We start from the raw sequence: 16,696 nt of genomic DNA on the forward strand, positions 1-16,696 counted from the left end.
TTATAGGCCATTGTCCTGCGGGCCATGCGAGCCTGGTACATGCGCTGCGCTGCTAGTTATCAACCATATTTACCGTTAATTAGCTAATTATAATTATAATAAAAAACTATCTAGGTATATGTACTAGTGATGTAACGAATATTCGCATTCGCATTCGCATTCGCGAATATTCGCATGTTTTTGGATATTCGCATTCGCATTCGCATTCGCAAGATTTTGTGCGAATGTTTTGTGAATATCAGTACTTATTAACAAAAACTATTTGAAAATAATGGTAGGTTAACAAAATCTAAATCCATTCGTCTATATTTTTTTATTTCTAGTTACCTTCTAAATCACATTTCCAGTCTTACTTTATCATTTGGTATTATTTATTCTTTTATGAAATGAAACTTTAGATGTTAATAGTTTCAAAAGACATAAACTCTTTAAATTAAACAAACAAAAAGGGTATTTTGCAAGTAGACCTGATCCTTTCAGGAGGTGACCTGAACATTTCCAGTCGATTGAACCCTATAATGCATAATCCGAAACTTAACCATTTCTAAGATTTTTAATATTAAGTTTTTTTTTAATTGACAAAATGTCATGCTTAAAACCGAAAAAAAGCCATATTTCATTTTTTTTAGTTGTTTTGCATAAGTGACACCTCAATAAACTAATTAAAATAATCAAATGTGCAATTTTTGACTTAAATTCGACACAATACCTGAAAAAAAAATAAACATTTTAAAATATATTCAAAACGTAAAAAAAATATAAGTTAAAGTAAAAAAAAATATCATGTGACATTTCTTTGTGCACTTCAACTTAAAAAAATTATCAACTTATAAGCTTTCAAATAAGATATTTCAATATCAAATCGATTTGGGTATCACTTAAATATTAAATATCTTAGAAATGGTATAGTTTCGGATAATGAATTATGGGTACAATCGACTGAAAATGTCTTCCTCTATCACCTCTTGAAAGGATCAGGTCTACTTACCAATAACCCTTGTAGTGACAGAATTTAAATACGTTTAAATGTTTCGTGTAAGTCATCCTCAGAAACCGCACACAATCGCAGTGTGTCGTAACAGTTACGGAGCAAACTAAAGTGTTACTACTTTTACAAAAAAACTACGACTAGTGTTGGCTAGTCGGATTCGGAATGTGACTAGAACGTAACGTACCTCGTTCAGTACGAGACTGCCACTAAACCATACAAATGGCTCTAAATTTGAACACAAGCTGAATATTCGCATTCGCATTCGCGAATGTCGATATCAGATATTCGCATTCGCGAATGTCCAAAAACACACATTCGTTACATCACTAATATGTACCTAGTTATATGAGTGTTATATCATGCCTTAAAAGCACCCGTTTTTTTAAATGTAAACATAACCACGGTAGGTACTCGCGTATTATTGAGCCTTATTGAGCATAAATAATCAGGTATTCAACCAATGGTATGATCCGCTTATTTACTCATGCAAACACAAGAAATAAGAAATACCTTTACCATTCCACAGTTCTATGAATAAAGGAAAAAGATTTATTTACGTTTCTTTTGGTCCATTGTGTATTTTATATCAAACGCAAATATCTCAGCATCTCGTCAACAATTGAGCATCAAGATAAAGTGTATTTTCCGAGAAATAGCTAATAACAGATCTCAACACAAACCCCGCGCTCGCCGCCGCCGCCTGCTAGTGACGTCACAGCTACACTACAGCTAACATCGACACCACTCGCGGCAATGAAATAGTTCCAGATATATAGCAACTTACCTAGTGGGTGGAACCTTTCCATTGCTCGCGAGTGTGTTGTGTAGTATACAAAAATATGTTTCAGATATAAAATACTGATAAAAAAATTGTTTGCCTTGCAGCGTTATTTTCAATATTGTACGTGAATAGAATTAAACTATTACTCGATTTCCGGTTGGGCTGATGTTTGTTGCCGCTCAAATCAACCAAATTAATTTACCTATATAAACTTTAGAAAAGTAAGTTATTGCTTTGTATGTGTATCAAAAAATGAAAAAAGGTCTTATTCTACCCTGTGGCCAGCAGCGACGCACCACGCGTGTCTTATGATAGATCAAATCTCCGACTTATCAGGAGACCACTCCTGAAAAAAACACTTTATAGAACACACAATACAAAGTGCAACACTAATAGTCAGGGAAGTGTCGAGTAGGATCTGTCGCAGTGTGTGTGTGTGTGTGTGCGTGTGAGTGTGAGTGTGTTTGTGTGTCATCTCCCGGCAACTCCGTACAATGGAGACACTCGATGGTATCAGCCCACTCGCTATTGTCCGTTTATTAATAGTGGAGAATCAAACATACAGTTGCCATTAATATTGATGGGATGGGATTTGATACAGAGATACGTAAGTAAGTGTAGGTACTTGACCCACGCCCGTGTCGGTGGCGGAGGGTTCGGAGACACAATGCTACGGTGCTAGCTGTTGTATTTTTTGCATCTTACTATTTATGTTTCTTTTGAGGAAATCTATCATTGGCTTTGTTATTAGTTATTTCTTATGTAAGTAATTATAACTTTATTCACACGCTGTTCATTTCCGAAATAAATATACTTACCCTAATGCAAAATTATACTTACAGAAATAACTTATTATTACTACTAGTATGTTAGCATATGAGTATTAGTGACAAACATCAGACCGCGACTATTAGTAGTACACTATTTATTCTTACTATCCGGCTTGTCTGGTAAAGATTGCTTTTCTACTTTTGTTATTGTAAGGATGTAGTTCTATATATTTTATCTTTATGTATCTATTCCTGAGACATTTCGGTATCTTGGACTCAGCCACAACCTCGAATCTCGGACGGTCTCTGATTGTTCTGTTCCAGGAAGTAATGAAGTGAAGATAATGACTCCGCCCGGTGCAGCAGTGAGACGCAATAGAGGCGAGTATTCCGCGAACTGCTGCGGGGGCGGTTTGTGTGCTCGCTTGGAAACTCACTCGCTACTTTCCGCGCGATGTCCACGTCTTACGAACCAGTCACATCGCAGTTACCGTTAGGGTTATTTTCGATGTAAGTTCTGTTTAAAGAGTGTTTTTTTGTGTGTGCGACTGTACCAGTAGTGTTTGTAAGTAGGAGTAGTATCGGGTAGCGCTGCGAGTGGACATTATTAATGAAGAGTGCGCGCTACATGTATGTGTACATACATACAACCAGCGAGCCAATTCACTGTACAGCTAAAGAGATAAAGTATCCGACACCCATATTAAAATAATCTAAAGAATGAAAGACAATAAATAAATAAATAAAAAATCATTTGAACGGACACTACCTATCTGATATACTGATATCTTTTTGAATATACCACGTACGGTCAGCTGTATAAGTAGCTATACATTTCTGTACCTTGTCAAACTGACGTACCGTCAATGTGTCAATGAATTGCTTGGCGGTTTCATATTGACAAGGTACAAAAGTGTATAGCTAATTACTTAAGCAGCTGACTGTACATAATAAGTATGCGTGGTGCAGTACAACCGTAAATGTAATGTTTACAGTAATTTGGTCAGAAATATCTGTCGGTATTTTTCTAATGAAATAATAATTTAAATGTTATATCAGAATTTTCTTTGTTTATTTATAATAATTATAATTGTGGTATACTAATTAAGCAAGTTCTCGTAAAGCATCCGCAGTAGCCCCATGTTATATTAAAACAAGTTGCCAACATTTCGGAATAATGATGATTGTACAAATAACCGGCATTTGGTTGAGGTTGTTCCTGGAACAGCGTGCAAGCAGAAAACTGGTGTCTATAATAATCCTTTATTTAACTCTTTAAAGGGTGGATTTTAGTTTAAGTTCTATAATTAAAAGACACAAAACTCTCTGATTCGCACTCAGAAATACCAATGAGTAGTTAGAGTGGGACAATACCTGCCGGTGACGGCTGGTCCGGACTAATTTCCATGATAACGAAGGGCAACTAGCCCGGCTCAAACAACTCTACAAACTCAACAAACAAGCACAAATACGTTTATCCTAAAACCAATCTGCTGCCGGCGGCGGGGGCGGCGGGGTTGAGGGCGGGGGCGGCGGGGCGCGGGGGCGGGCGGGTAATGAAACCATTCCGCACTTTTCACAGTTTTCAGAGCGATCGGGCCGTCTGTTCTAGTTGAACACTTAATTGCAAACCTTTATTGAATATTTTTATTTATTGAAAATACGTAAATGCTGATAAAAAAGTTTATTTACTAATTTTATTATGAATTAAAATAGATTGAAATAGTATATATAGTTTGACATATATACCTAATTATTTATTCATTTTTATTCGGATAACTAAGGACTGTTATAACCATATAACAAGGCGGACACAAGTATGATTATAACAATCAAAATAATAAATATTTAAGTAAACAGTAGGAAGTCATTACAAGTTTTCAGTAACGGTAACATGCTAGGTAGGCACTTGAGATAGTCATCGTGAGCCTTATAAATATTATACCAATACAAAGTGAATAACTTACAAATTGAATGGTTTCTAAAGTCATGCTAAACTTAGGACATACTTACATTTATTATTTAGGCTTTTTGTAATTTACGTTTTTGTATAGTGATAATAAGACAATGCTAAAACCGTGCCGAACTTGAGTTTAATTGTAACCTGCATTCAATAGATTCACAAAGACCCCGCCCCTCTCCCCCCGCTCAGGCTGCAGGCGCGTGCACAGAATATCCGGCGTGGGGCGCCCGCCGCGCCGCCGCCGCCGCCGCCGCCCCGTGCAGTGCAGACCTCTTCACAGAAGAAACTCTTCAGTTAAGAACATTGTTCATTTCCACTGCAACTTCATTCAATACTTAATTAAATGGAATTGCTTTTTTCAGCTGCAAGTAACTTTTGCTTCATTAGTTTGCAATTAAACGTCCGTCGGACCGCTGCCGCTGCCGGAGATCAGGGCTGGGCCGCCATTGTTCCCTAATAGCATTCATAGCTAAAGTTTAATGATCAAACGAAAACTCCAATCGTTAAGTAAACCAAAAGCATGCAAAAAATACCTCCAACTAAATATCTATTTGCAAGTATCGAGTTCAGTTAGTCGGGATCTCGCTTTGTTCGGAGTTGGGATGTTAAATTGTTTGTAAAGCAAACTCCCTTGGGCCTAAAGTTGCGAAGGGAACAAAAAGCTAGTTGCTAGTTCGGCTGTGGGCGTCCGTAGGCCGTTGTGGGCCGCAGTGGGCCGCTGTGGGCCGCTGTGGGCCGCTGTGGTTCCGATATCGATGATCCCAATCACTAAATAAACAGACCCGCCTTTGATATGTATTTTTCTCCGTAATATTCGAATATTTGAAAGTAAATTGCGGTTACAGCAGGCAATGGCCGCCGGCTATCCGTATCGGTTCACAGACAATATTTTCTTATAATTAATACATTTCCCTCTCATCAAAGTAGGTATTTTATTTAACTTGTTACATAATTACGTACCTATATAACTTATGTACATGCTCAGGTGAAATTATACGTGATAAATTGTATGTTTTAAGGGAGGGACGATTTTATATTAGTCTATAATTTACTATTATAAGTACTGAAAACTTTGTATAGTTAATCAACCTACTCAGAATGAGCACAATATACCGCGCCGCGTGCAAGTGCCGCTGTCAGCAGATACTATAATACGAGTAGAACACGTGCACCGTGCGGGTTGACACAGAAACGTTGCAACTCTATACAGAAGCAGATATCCTTAACCGATTGAAGCCTTATTGAAGCGGATTATTGTAGTACATATAGTCACATTTGATCTTTAAGTTAGCGAACGTAAGCTCTAGCCAGTTATCTCGAGTCGAACTCACGACGTTTACTGACAGTTTAAATAACTATATTATGTAGCGATGACTGCCTTGCATGGTAAAATACAAAGTAATAATTTGTCAAAATCGTAAGGCCCGGGTCTCCTATTTACGCCGTAGATCGCGTCCAGCGTCACGCCGTAGGCCGCGTCACGATGCTCACTATGGCCCGGGTCTCCTATTTACTCCGTAGGTCGCGTCAAGTGTCACCGCCGTAGGCCACGTCACGATACTCATAACATCTACGCGCCAACGTCGGCGTGTGAGGGAGACCGCGTCAGTACATTTCTATAGTGAGCATTGTGACGCGGCCTACGGCGTGACGCTGGACGCGAACTACGGCGTAAATAGGAGACCAAGGCCTATAGAAATGTACTGATGCGGTCTCCCTCACACGCCGACGTTGGCGCGTAGACGTAATGAGCATCGTGACGCGGCCCACGGCGTGACGCTGGACGCGATCTACGGCGAATAGGAGACCCAGGCCTAACTGCCAGTCATCGATCGATAGACTTATTTAAACTAGCTACATAGCTGTTGTGGTTGCTTATCCGATACATTCATGTAATAATAATAATAATAATACGCGACAGGGCAGCTTGTGGCGAGCTGTTGGGCATTAGCGACCCCACCCACCCGATGCCGGGGAGAACCCCTGATCCTCATCTCTGGCTTGCCTTTATTGGTTGTCCAGAGTGAACACTGACGAGGAACAGGATCTCCCACCTCTTGCTTGCCTTCATTGGCTGGCTTGAGTGGTGTACCGCTAGAGCAGAAATGCTCGGAGGAAGGAAGTCCAGTAAGTGCTTGTAGGGGTCTTGACCGGCATCCGCGATTGCTCTGAGAGCCTTGGTATACCTCTCCACCCTCAGCACCTCATGCCATGTTGCCCTCTTGTTGCTACGTCACTGTAATGTGCGAGCGACTGTTTTGGGGGGCCCATTTAATGTGTGTGCGAGTCACCCCCTGCCTTTTTATCCGTATGTGAAACATATAGGTCCAGGCAGGCGCCATAGTCCTTCCATAGTCCCAGAAACCCAGTCCATTTAGCACCCCATTCCATAACCCTGTATTCGTTTTCTCCATATCCTACAATAGTCCTGCACTAACCGGAGGTTTTCCTTGGGTTTACTTCTATAGTTTTCACAGGGAGAATCGTCGGTTGGTGTCACATTTCATTTAGATTAATGTTGTCAAACGGGCCTCTACATGTTGGCTTCGGCCCCATGCACGCCTTCCAAATGCCCGGGACCCCATGGTCCCGTGATGGTAAAGACACTACATAATAATAATAATAATATGTGGGGACATCTCACACACGGCCATCCGACCCCAAGCTAGGCAGAGCCTGTGTTATGGGTATCGGACAGCTGATATATCTACACAAATACATAGATGGATACATATTAAATATAAATATCTGCCCCACCGGGAATCGAACTCGGGACCTTCGGCATAGCAGTCAGGGCCACTAACCACTACGCCATTCGACCGTCTAAATAATAGGTAAGCAATGTGACCGTTGAAAATGATCATATTATTATTATTCTGTATTTTGTTACATTTAAAATATATTAATTTTTTTTTTTTGATGGTGGAGTTGTGGGAGTTATGGTATTTCAATAAATATCTATCTAATCTAGTTTTTAATCTGCAATAGCAGCACCAGCCCCATTGTTGGTGTAATCATGCGTTAACTTTACCTTACCACTACTACCTATCTTATATTTTTCTTGCGTGTCAGTGTCGTGAATGTTCAGACTAAAAAGGAACTTTACCTCAGGACCAATTAATAAAATCACATACTTATGAAAAAAATTATATTTGTATATGTTGCAGTTTTACTGATTACGGATTAGCGGCATTGTTGACGATCCAGTCGGAGTAGGAGGACACGCGCGTGCTGATGCCCGGGTAGTAGGGGTCCGCGCAGCCGGCGCCCCACGAGACCACGCCCACGAGGATGTTGTTGTGGTACAGCGGGCCGCCGGAGTCGCCCTGGCAGGCGTCCTTGCCGCCCTGGTCCAGCAGCCCCGCGCACACCATGTTGTCCGTGACGCCCGACCGGTAGCGCCGCGCGCATTCGTCCGTGTTCACAGTGAAGATGGTCACGTCCAGCAGCACCGGCGACGCGGGCCCGTTAGACTGTGGGAAAAGGATGGTCTGCGGTCAGTGGAATTACTTGTACTACACAAGTAGGTGCTACATAATATTGCTATCTCAACATCCTCAGCCATTCACTGCTTGGGTTTAAGACTCTTTAAAACTCTTTCACAGGAGGAAGGCTCCTCATCATACATACTTTGATCTTAAGAACCCACCGTACGACATAAGCCTCTTCCGAGAAAGTTGTGCCATGTCCATACAGGCATCATCTCCACTCACAGGTGTTCCATCGCAGTCGCGCGAAAGCACTGAAATGATGAAGGCAACTGACCCTGATGGCGCCCCAGCCGGCGTGCACGACCGCCGAGCCGTCGGGCAGCTGCGAGCCCTGCGCGTTGATGGGCGCGGGCTGCGCGGTGGCGCCGAACGCCAGCTCCTGCGCCAGGTACAGCAGGCAGATGTCGGCGTCGTTGCGTGCGCGCACGCCGTACTCGGGGTGGTTGCGGTAGGAGCGCAGCGACACGAGGGTGCCGCCAGAGTTCCTGTTGGTGGCGCCCACGCGGATGCGCCGCGTGTTCACCGCCACGTTGCTGGGGGTCACATGGAAAGGATATAAGATTAAAATGGAAAATGATCAAAATGGCGAGCTACCTTGTTACGAATAGTGACAGAGCGACGCAGCGCGCACCACCTCCAACCACCAAGAGGACCTAAAAAGCGTCTTCTTAGTGTTGGATAGCGTGTCGGTAGTACAGAAGATAGTAATCTAACCAGTAGAACGCGAACGCCTGGTTGACAGAAGAAAACAAGGAGATATCTTTACGTTACGCTTATATGTGCTGAGACCCTAAGCATGAATTGAAGTCCTAAGTAAAACAGTAGTTATCACGCTGCATTCCAAGCTCAAGTTCTGCACAACTTGATGTTCTCAGTCGTGCAACTGTCAGTAAGTGAGTACGTACTTGGTGCAGTGCGCGGCGCTGACGACGACGGTGGGCGTGACGATGGTGCCGGCGCAGCTCTGCCCCCAGCCGGTGAGCGGGCGCAGGTAGTCCAGCTGCACGATGGACGGGTACCGCTCGATGCTGGTCTCCTCGCCGCCCACGATCCGGTGTCCGGGCGCCGCCGCCGCCGCCGCCACCGCCGCTGTGGACAATTATAGCAAATCTAACATCGTCTAAAACCTTGCAAATTTCAGTTCAACAGTCGATTGACCCATGAACTGTTAGCCCATAGAATGAGCGGCCCAACGAACGTTTCGTGCACAAGCTGCGTAAAAATATGCGGGGAAACGTTCGTTGAACGAACAATCCTGTGAGCCGGCACTTTCTTTTTGATAATCATTTTAAAGAACAATCCCTGCAAGTATCAGGCTCAGACGGATACATTCAGTAGTATCGGCTGTGCGTTTATTCTCAGTCAGTCACCCGGACCGAAGAATTTATTCATATAGTTCCCGAGTAGAGACCACGAACAAACAAATATACCGATCAAATCCAAAAATAATGTTTTACATTTTAACCCTCTATTCTATTCTACCGAAGGCCTTAGACCGTTTGCAAGTGGTAGCAACAACAGGAAGGCCATGCAGTTTTGGACTTCTGTGGCTCTTGCTGGGAAGCCATGTCCAGTACTGTATTATACACAGGGTGTTAACTAAAACTTTTAACCACTTTGATAACTTGACATCCAAGAATTTGACTAAATAATACACTCACAAGCAATGAAAAACTTCCAGTGACGTAATATAGAACGTCAATGTCAGTTCTTTCAAAAGTAGTATACTAAACGAATTTTTAAAGAAATTTTGGTATGGAGGAAGGTGACACCTTGGATTGAAATATACAATAATTATAGTTTTTTTTAATCCGGAACTTTCCTTTGAAGCTTGCCCGCGAAAACAGCTAGTACCGATAAGTATTAAATATTTAAAAGAGTACGTACACGTTAAAAGGAGTACAGCCCAGGTCACCATTGTGAATACAGCTAGAATGATTTATTTATCGAAGCAGATTATATATATTATATTTTACGTTAATCTTTCTAATTATTGGATTTCCCATTCATTAATTCTCACAATCGGGTGGGTAATTCTCATAATTATTCTGATATGCATGATAATAAGTAGGAAATGGTTTTAGGGTTCCTTAGAAGAATAGCAAAAAACAGTTCGATTAGATAGGAAAATTGCCAAATGTGTATGGCAGCATAGCTCAAAGCGGCTGAAACATTTAAAACACTGTGAGATTTAATGATAAAAGGTATTATATATGTGTTACTTCGAAAAAAAATAGCTATCCAGAAAGAGCGGTGGTAGCTCAGTCGGGAGAGCGGTGGTAGCTCAGTCGGGTAAGCGCCCGCTTCTCACGCCAGAGATGCGGGTTCGAATCCCGGCGCTGACATGTACCAATGAGTTCTTTTCTGAATTTAAGTACAATGTATACCATCGCTCTTACGGTGAAGGAAAACATCGTGAGGAAACCTGCATATCTAGATTTAGCACATCTAGATATGTGAACCCACCAACCCGCAGTGGACCAGCGTGGTGGGAATTGGTCCAAGCTTATGAAGGCAGTTTAGACCTTGGGGATATGCACAAAAGTTCCATTCGAGAGAGCCAGGTGCAGGTACTGACACCCCCACAGAGAATAGAATAGAAAAGTTAAAATAAATTCTGAAATCAACGTTACAATTTTAAACTACTGTATAGAAACCTTAAATTTTAACATAATATTTTTTAGATTATTGGTAACAGATAAATAATAAATAATAATAATAAATAAAAGATAACATTGTATTGAGATTGACCAATATTATTTTTTGTTTGTCATTAAATCTAAATAATCCGATGTAGGTACATGTTGTTGGTGATAAGATAGCGTTGAGTAAATTCCTTCGAACTAGTGTTTACCAGTTTATTATGTAGGCACTGCGTATTTTTTTCTGAAGATATAATAGTTAAAAGTTAACACAGTGTTACGCTGTTTTAACAGCATGCGGATTTGATCACGCGGGATTGCCCCGCATGCGTTCATATAAGTATTTATTTAACGCGTGGAATATGCACGCGAGACGCGGGAAAATGACGTGCCATCTGTGCCGCATGCGCGATGAAATCCGCATGCTGTTAAAAACGGCTCATTACCTAAGTAGGTAGCTGTGGTAGGTAGGTATTCGTGTCGATGTTAGAAAGTGTGAGATTCCTGAACGCATCCTTAAACCATAGACCTTAAGTATTATATACTCTATGTTCTTCTCTTTTTATAACGCGTTGTGTCAATATGTAGTGGAGCTTAATTAAAGCCTAATTAATTAATTTATGGTTTTATTTCCAAATATAACAATTGGCGACGAGATTCAGAACCTGCAGTTTAAAGTGTGATAATAATCAGTGCACAAAAATTAGCAATAACAAGGTAAAACGCAAATAAAAGTGAAGCATCAAAAGTGACGGTGTGAAGTTGGTAACAATCGTAAAAGCGCCAACGAATACAATAAAAAAAAAAAAAACTCAGACTCAGAATACGAACTAAGTTTGGAAAGTTACAGTCTACATGAACGCAGCATCTGAGTTAATTAAAACAGGCAAGAGATCATACATCTATCTCTGTTCAAAGACAGAATTACTCGAAATTTTAACGGACGAAGGCATAGATTGCAACAAAAATGCTAGTATCGACACACTTAGAAAGCAGTTAAGTGAACACTATAAAAATAAACCGAAAATAACAACAAAAAATAAGCAACACAGAATGTCGATGTTTGGCGAAATCAAGCCGTTTGACGGCGATAAATGGGAGGTGTTTGTACAACAGTTGGAATGTTTCACATTAGTTAATGATATCTCTGATGACAAGAAGGTGCCTTTGCTGATAACCAAACTAACACCAAAGGTATTTGAAACATTAAGTTGCTTATGTGCACCGAATAAACCCACAAAACTAAGTTATGAAGAATTGTGTACAAAGTTAAAAGAAAAATATACAAAACCAGTCTCAACAGTATTGGAAAGGGCTGAGTTTAGACGAAGGAAACAACTACCACGTGAAAGTATAGAAGACTATGCATTGGAACTTAGAAAAATGGCAAATCGTTGTAATTTTAAAGATATTGATGACCAGTTAAAAGAAAAATTTATGGATGGAGTAACCTCAAAAGTAATTAAGTTCGAGCTAATGAAGGGCTCTGCAGATTTAACTTTAGAAGCCTGCATACAACTGGCTCGCACAGTGGAAGCCGCTCTTCTCCACACAGGTGATGCTCCTGAAACCACTGAGGTTTTTTTTACTCAAGAACAACGTAAACCCAATATGAGAATGAAAATTAAAAAAAATAACAATGCTAATACAGAAATGCATTGTTTCTGTTGTGGAAAAAACAATCACATTAAGTCACAATGTACATTAGCCATGAAATTCTGCTCAGAATGTGGTCAACAAGGGCACATATATAGAATGTGCCAAAGAAGAAAACGTGAGGCTCATGTCCTGGAGGCACAAACACCGGAGGAAGTAAAGGAGGAACCAGTAGAAAATATAAGACACTTATACGATGAAACTTATGCTGTTCACAGTGTAAGTAGGATACCTCCTCATTTTATAACCTTGAATGTCAACGGTTATGACATGTCATTCCAGTTAGACACTGGATCTGACGTGACAGTGGTGACAATGTCAGATAAAGCTAAATACCTTAATACATTCACATTGGAGGAGTCCAATATAATATTCAAAAATTTTGATCAAAGTATTACAAAACCATTAGGTATTTTAACAAATGTACCAGTCACATTAAATCAAGTGAGGGAGTCATTGAATATTTTTGTGGTAAATAACAATTCTCCAAGAGTAATAGGCAGAGATTGGCTTAATGCCCTAAAACTTTGGCCCCCAAATGTACAAAATGGTTTGGATTTAGGAAATAACACTGTTTTAACTGTTTCAGATGCACGGAGAAATGTAAAAGAACAATTCGCAGAGGTGTTTAGTCCAGGTTGGGGTAATTTTAAAGATGAAGTGATAACACTGAAACTAAAACCGGGCACCCAACCAAAGTGTTTGCCCGTACGCCGAGTACCATATGCTCTAAGAGATAAGGTAAAGCATGAAATTAATAGGTTACTGGAAAATGGTAGAATCAGTCCGGTTGAACACTGTGAATGGGGAACACCGGTGGTGCCCATTTTAAAACCAGATGGTGCAGTAAGACTATGTGGAGACTATAAGCTAACTGTCAACACTGGATTAGAGATTGACCATTTTCCACTACCACATATTGATGATATTTTAAATACATTAAAAGATGGGCAATACTACTGCGAATTGGACTTAAAAGAGGCTTATTTACAAGCTCCTCTAAGTGAGGAAAGTAAAAATTGTACAACTATTGTAACAGAGGCTGGTACTTATAGATATAATTTCTTACCTTATGGTGTCAGCTCGGGTCCTGGATCATTTCAAAGATTGATGTCTAAAAAATTAACAGATATTCCCAACACTATTGTATTTATTGATAATATATATATAAAAGGGAGCAGCTTACAGGACACATGGGACACCTTATGTAAAGTCCTAACAAAATTAAATGAATGTGAATTCAAACTGAAACCTGAAAAGTGTAAATTGTTTGTGACCAGTCTTGATGTATTTGGATTCAGGGTAGATAAACATGGTGTCAATATTATAAAATCAAACATTGAACCGCTGATAAATGCTAAAGCACCTACAAATTTAACTCTACTCAAATCCTTTTTGGGGAAATTAAATTATTACTCTCGATTTCTGAAAGATATGGCTACCATCATCACCCCATTGTATGAATGTACCAAAAAAGATAAGTTTAATTGGACACCAGAATGCGAGAGTGCATTTAAACTTATTAAGGAAAAACTAGCTTCTGCAAATAATTTAAAACATTATGATCCGCAGCTGCCTTTAATTCTAACTTGTGATGCTTCTGACACAGGGTTAGCTGCGGTGTTATCGAATAGAGACCATAATGGTATGGTTCAGCCTATTGCTTATGCAAGTAAAAAACTAAATGATGTAGAAAAGAAATATGCAACAATTGATAAAGAAGCAATGGCAGTCATTTTTGGAATAACTAAGTTCTATAACTTTATTTATGGAAGGGAGTTTGAATTGGAAACAGATAATGCAGCTTTAGTGAGGATTTTTGGCCCAACAAAGAGCATTCCAAAAATGGCTGCTAAAAGGTTGCAACATTACGCAATATTTTTATCAGCATTTAACTATAAAGTGAGACATATCAAAACATCTTTGAACCCGGCAGATTTTTTGTCTAGAACTGCTGTCGATGTAGAGGAAGAAAATATAAATGTAATACATTCTCTTTGTGCAAGTACTAATTTAAGTAATATTTGTCATGTGAATGATTCAGAAATGGAATCCTTAAACTGGAAAATAATACAGAAGGAAACAAAAAAGGATCAAATATTATCTAAAATAATAAGATATATGGTTGACGGTTGGCCTGACAAAACCAATTTACCAAAAGAACTGTTACCATATTTTAACAGGCATATTGAGTTATCAGTTGATAGGGGTTGTGTATTTTGGGGCTATCGGTTGTTAATTCCATCAGTTCTGCGTAGTTCCGTATTAACTGAATTACACAGGAGCCATTTTGGAATCATTCGCATGAAGGAAATTGCTAGATCTTATTTTTGGTGGCCTAACTTGGATACTGAGATAGATGAAATATCAAAAAATTGTATTGTATGTTTGCAAAATAGTAAATCTCCTTCTAAAATACAGAAACCATGGCCTATACCCCCTTCTCCGTGGTATAGAATTCACGCTGACTTTTTAGGGCCATTTAATAACAAAATGTTTTTAGTGGTGGTTGACAGTTACTCAAAATGGCCAGAAGTTTTTGAAATGTCAAACATTACCTCAGGTCGTACTATTGAAGCATTTAAGCATATTTTTGCAAGATATGGATTTCCGGTACACTTAGTTACAGATAACGGTAGATCCTTTACCAGCTCTGAATTTCAGGACTTTATAAAAATGGCTCAGATTAAGCACACATTTTCAGCTCCTTACCATCCAGCCACAAATGGTGCTGCTGAGAGATTTGTGGAAACATTCAAATCAGCTATAACTAAAATCAAAGAAGGTGGTAACAGCTTGGCTTATGCTATAAACCTGTTTCTTTCGGATTATAGAAGCACACCTCAGCGAACTACTGGTGTTTCGCCAGCTCGCTTAATGCTGGGGAGGGAACTCCGGAACCGTTTCAGTTTACTGCGTCCACCACCACTAACTGAAGATATATACAATAAAGTTCAAAGTAGAGAGCAAGGAAATAGAGAAACTAAATTTGAGGTCGGCCAAAAAGTTATGGTCAAAGATTATAGAAGGGATAGTAAGCCATGGGTTCAGGGCCTCATTATTGAGGAATCGATTCCTAATGTAACATACATAGTAGATGTAGAAGGGATGAGATGGAAGAGACATGTCAATCAAATGGTTACTTGCTCTGATCTTTTAGACCTAGGTTAGCTATACTTAGTGCGGAAACCAAAACTGTCGGTTAGTTATTAAGTTAGTAGTTATAAGATAGATAGGCAAACATTATTTTTCATTATAAAAAACATGTTATATAGTTATTTTAAGAGTTTATTGTTCTGTTTTAAGTCGGGGAGAATGTGAGATTCCTGAACGCATCCTTAAACCATAGACCTTAAGTATTATATACTCTATGTTCTTCTCTTTTTATAACGCGTTGTGTCAATATGTAGTGGAGCTTAATTAAAGCCTAATTAATTAATTTATGGTTTTATTTCCAAATATAACAGAAAGAGATGCCCGAGAGTTAGAGCAGTAAGTACTTGGTGTGTTTCTTGCCTGAGAGTATCTTATCAATATTGCGTCACCTACCTCTGTATCTCGGATATCTGAGATGTCATTCAGCGTCGAGTCAAAGGTATAAATAGCGGAGCCTGAAATAGCTGTAACAGCGATATGAATTTAATCAATAATTCCCAAGCAGAGCTATTCATGTTTGACAAAGAAGAGTCTGAGCATTGGTTAATGCTTTGTGTATTTGTTCTGGAGTTATTATCAACGAGCGACGACGCGGCACTCGGCGCGCTAATGAGACACAAACAGAGCAAATATTGTCACTGGAACACCCGACCCGACTCCCGTAATGGCACTATTACGTGTGTGTTAGTGTCTAGTTTCCCGCGGCGGCGGCGGCGGCGGCGGCGGTGTGTGGCGACAGTGCATCGTCATGGGGTCTGCTTCATTTTAAATACATCCTTGCTAATTGCTGACGGCGGCGGCGGCGGCGGCGGCGTGTGCCTCGCGGAGGTACTTGCGCCAGTTAGTCAGTTGCGATTGAAACGAGCTTCTCTTTTTGAAGCAACACTGTTATTCGAAAATTTGACAATGGAATACTTAATGAGTTTAATCACAATTTTTGTTTCTGTTAAACACAATTTTTGTTTCTGTTAAACACAATTTTTGTTTCTGTTAAACATAAATAACCTGAGGGCCCGTCCCTATCTCCGTACAACTACGTACAAACAAATACGTACTGTTGTCAGCCTTCTTTCTAGTCCATTTCCTAGAACTACATAATTATTACCTGCATTATCATAAACGTCTGTATACACAAGGTATACACATAACGTATAATTATTTGTATGTTCAATGTATTGAGTTATACCCGAGTCCGCGTTGTTCTGTAACTGTAACACCTCAATTACATTGGAAATATTAATTTAAC

At 39.9% G+C, this 16,696-nt stretch overlaps 2 protein-coding genes across 3 annotated transcripts; one reads left to right on the forward strand and one right to left on the reverse strand.

The window, feature by feature from the left end:
* Positions 1 to 7,639: 7,639 nt before the first annotated feature.
* LOC119690632 (trypsin, alkaline C-like) lies at positions 7,640 to 10,039 on the reverse strand. The gene is made up of 4 exons (XM_048627885.1): positions 9,884 to 10,039; positions 8,902 to 9,085; positions 8,271 to 8,529; positions 7,640 to 7,978 (listed from the first exon to the last, which is right to left on the reverse strand). The coding sequence occupies exons 1-4, from the start codon at positions 9,912 to 9,914 to the stop codon at positions 7,682 to 7,684; spliced, it is 771 nt and encodes a 256-aa protein (XP_048483842.1). The 5' UTR covers positions 9,915 to 10,039; the 3' UTR covers positions 7,640 to 7,681.
* Positions 10,040 to 11,139: 1,100 nt separating this feature from the next.
* On the forward strand, positions 11,140 to 15,733 carry LOC119692713 (uncharacterized protein K02A2.6-like). Of its 2 annotated transcripts, none has more exons than XM_048627871.1 (2): positions 11,140 to 12,513; positions 12,884 to 15,733. In XM_048627871.1, the coding sequence occupies exons 1-2, from the start codon at positions 11,494 to 11,496 to the stop codon at positions 12,899 to 12,901; spliced, it is 1,038 nt and encodes a 345-aa protein (XP_048483828.1). In that variant the 5' UTR covers positions 11,140 to 11,493; the 3' UTR covers positions 12,902 to 15,733. The 2 variants fall into 2 exon arrangements, with proteins under 2 accessions (XP_048483828.1, XP_037970085.2); XM_038114157.2 differs by having other exon boundaries at positions 11,156 to 12,513.
* Positions 15,734 to 16,696: the final 963 nt, after the last annotated feature.

The sequence above is a fragment of the Plutella xylostella genome, chromosome 19, assembly GCF_932276165.1.
Source record: "Plutella xylostella chromosome 19, ilPluXylo3.1, whole genome shotgun sequence".
NCBI lineage: Eukaryota > Metazoa > Arthropoda > Insecta > Lepidoptera > Plutellidae > Plutella > Plutella xylostella.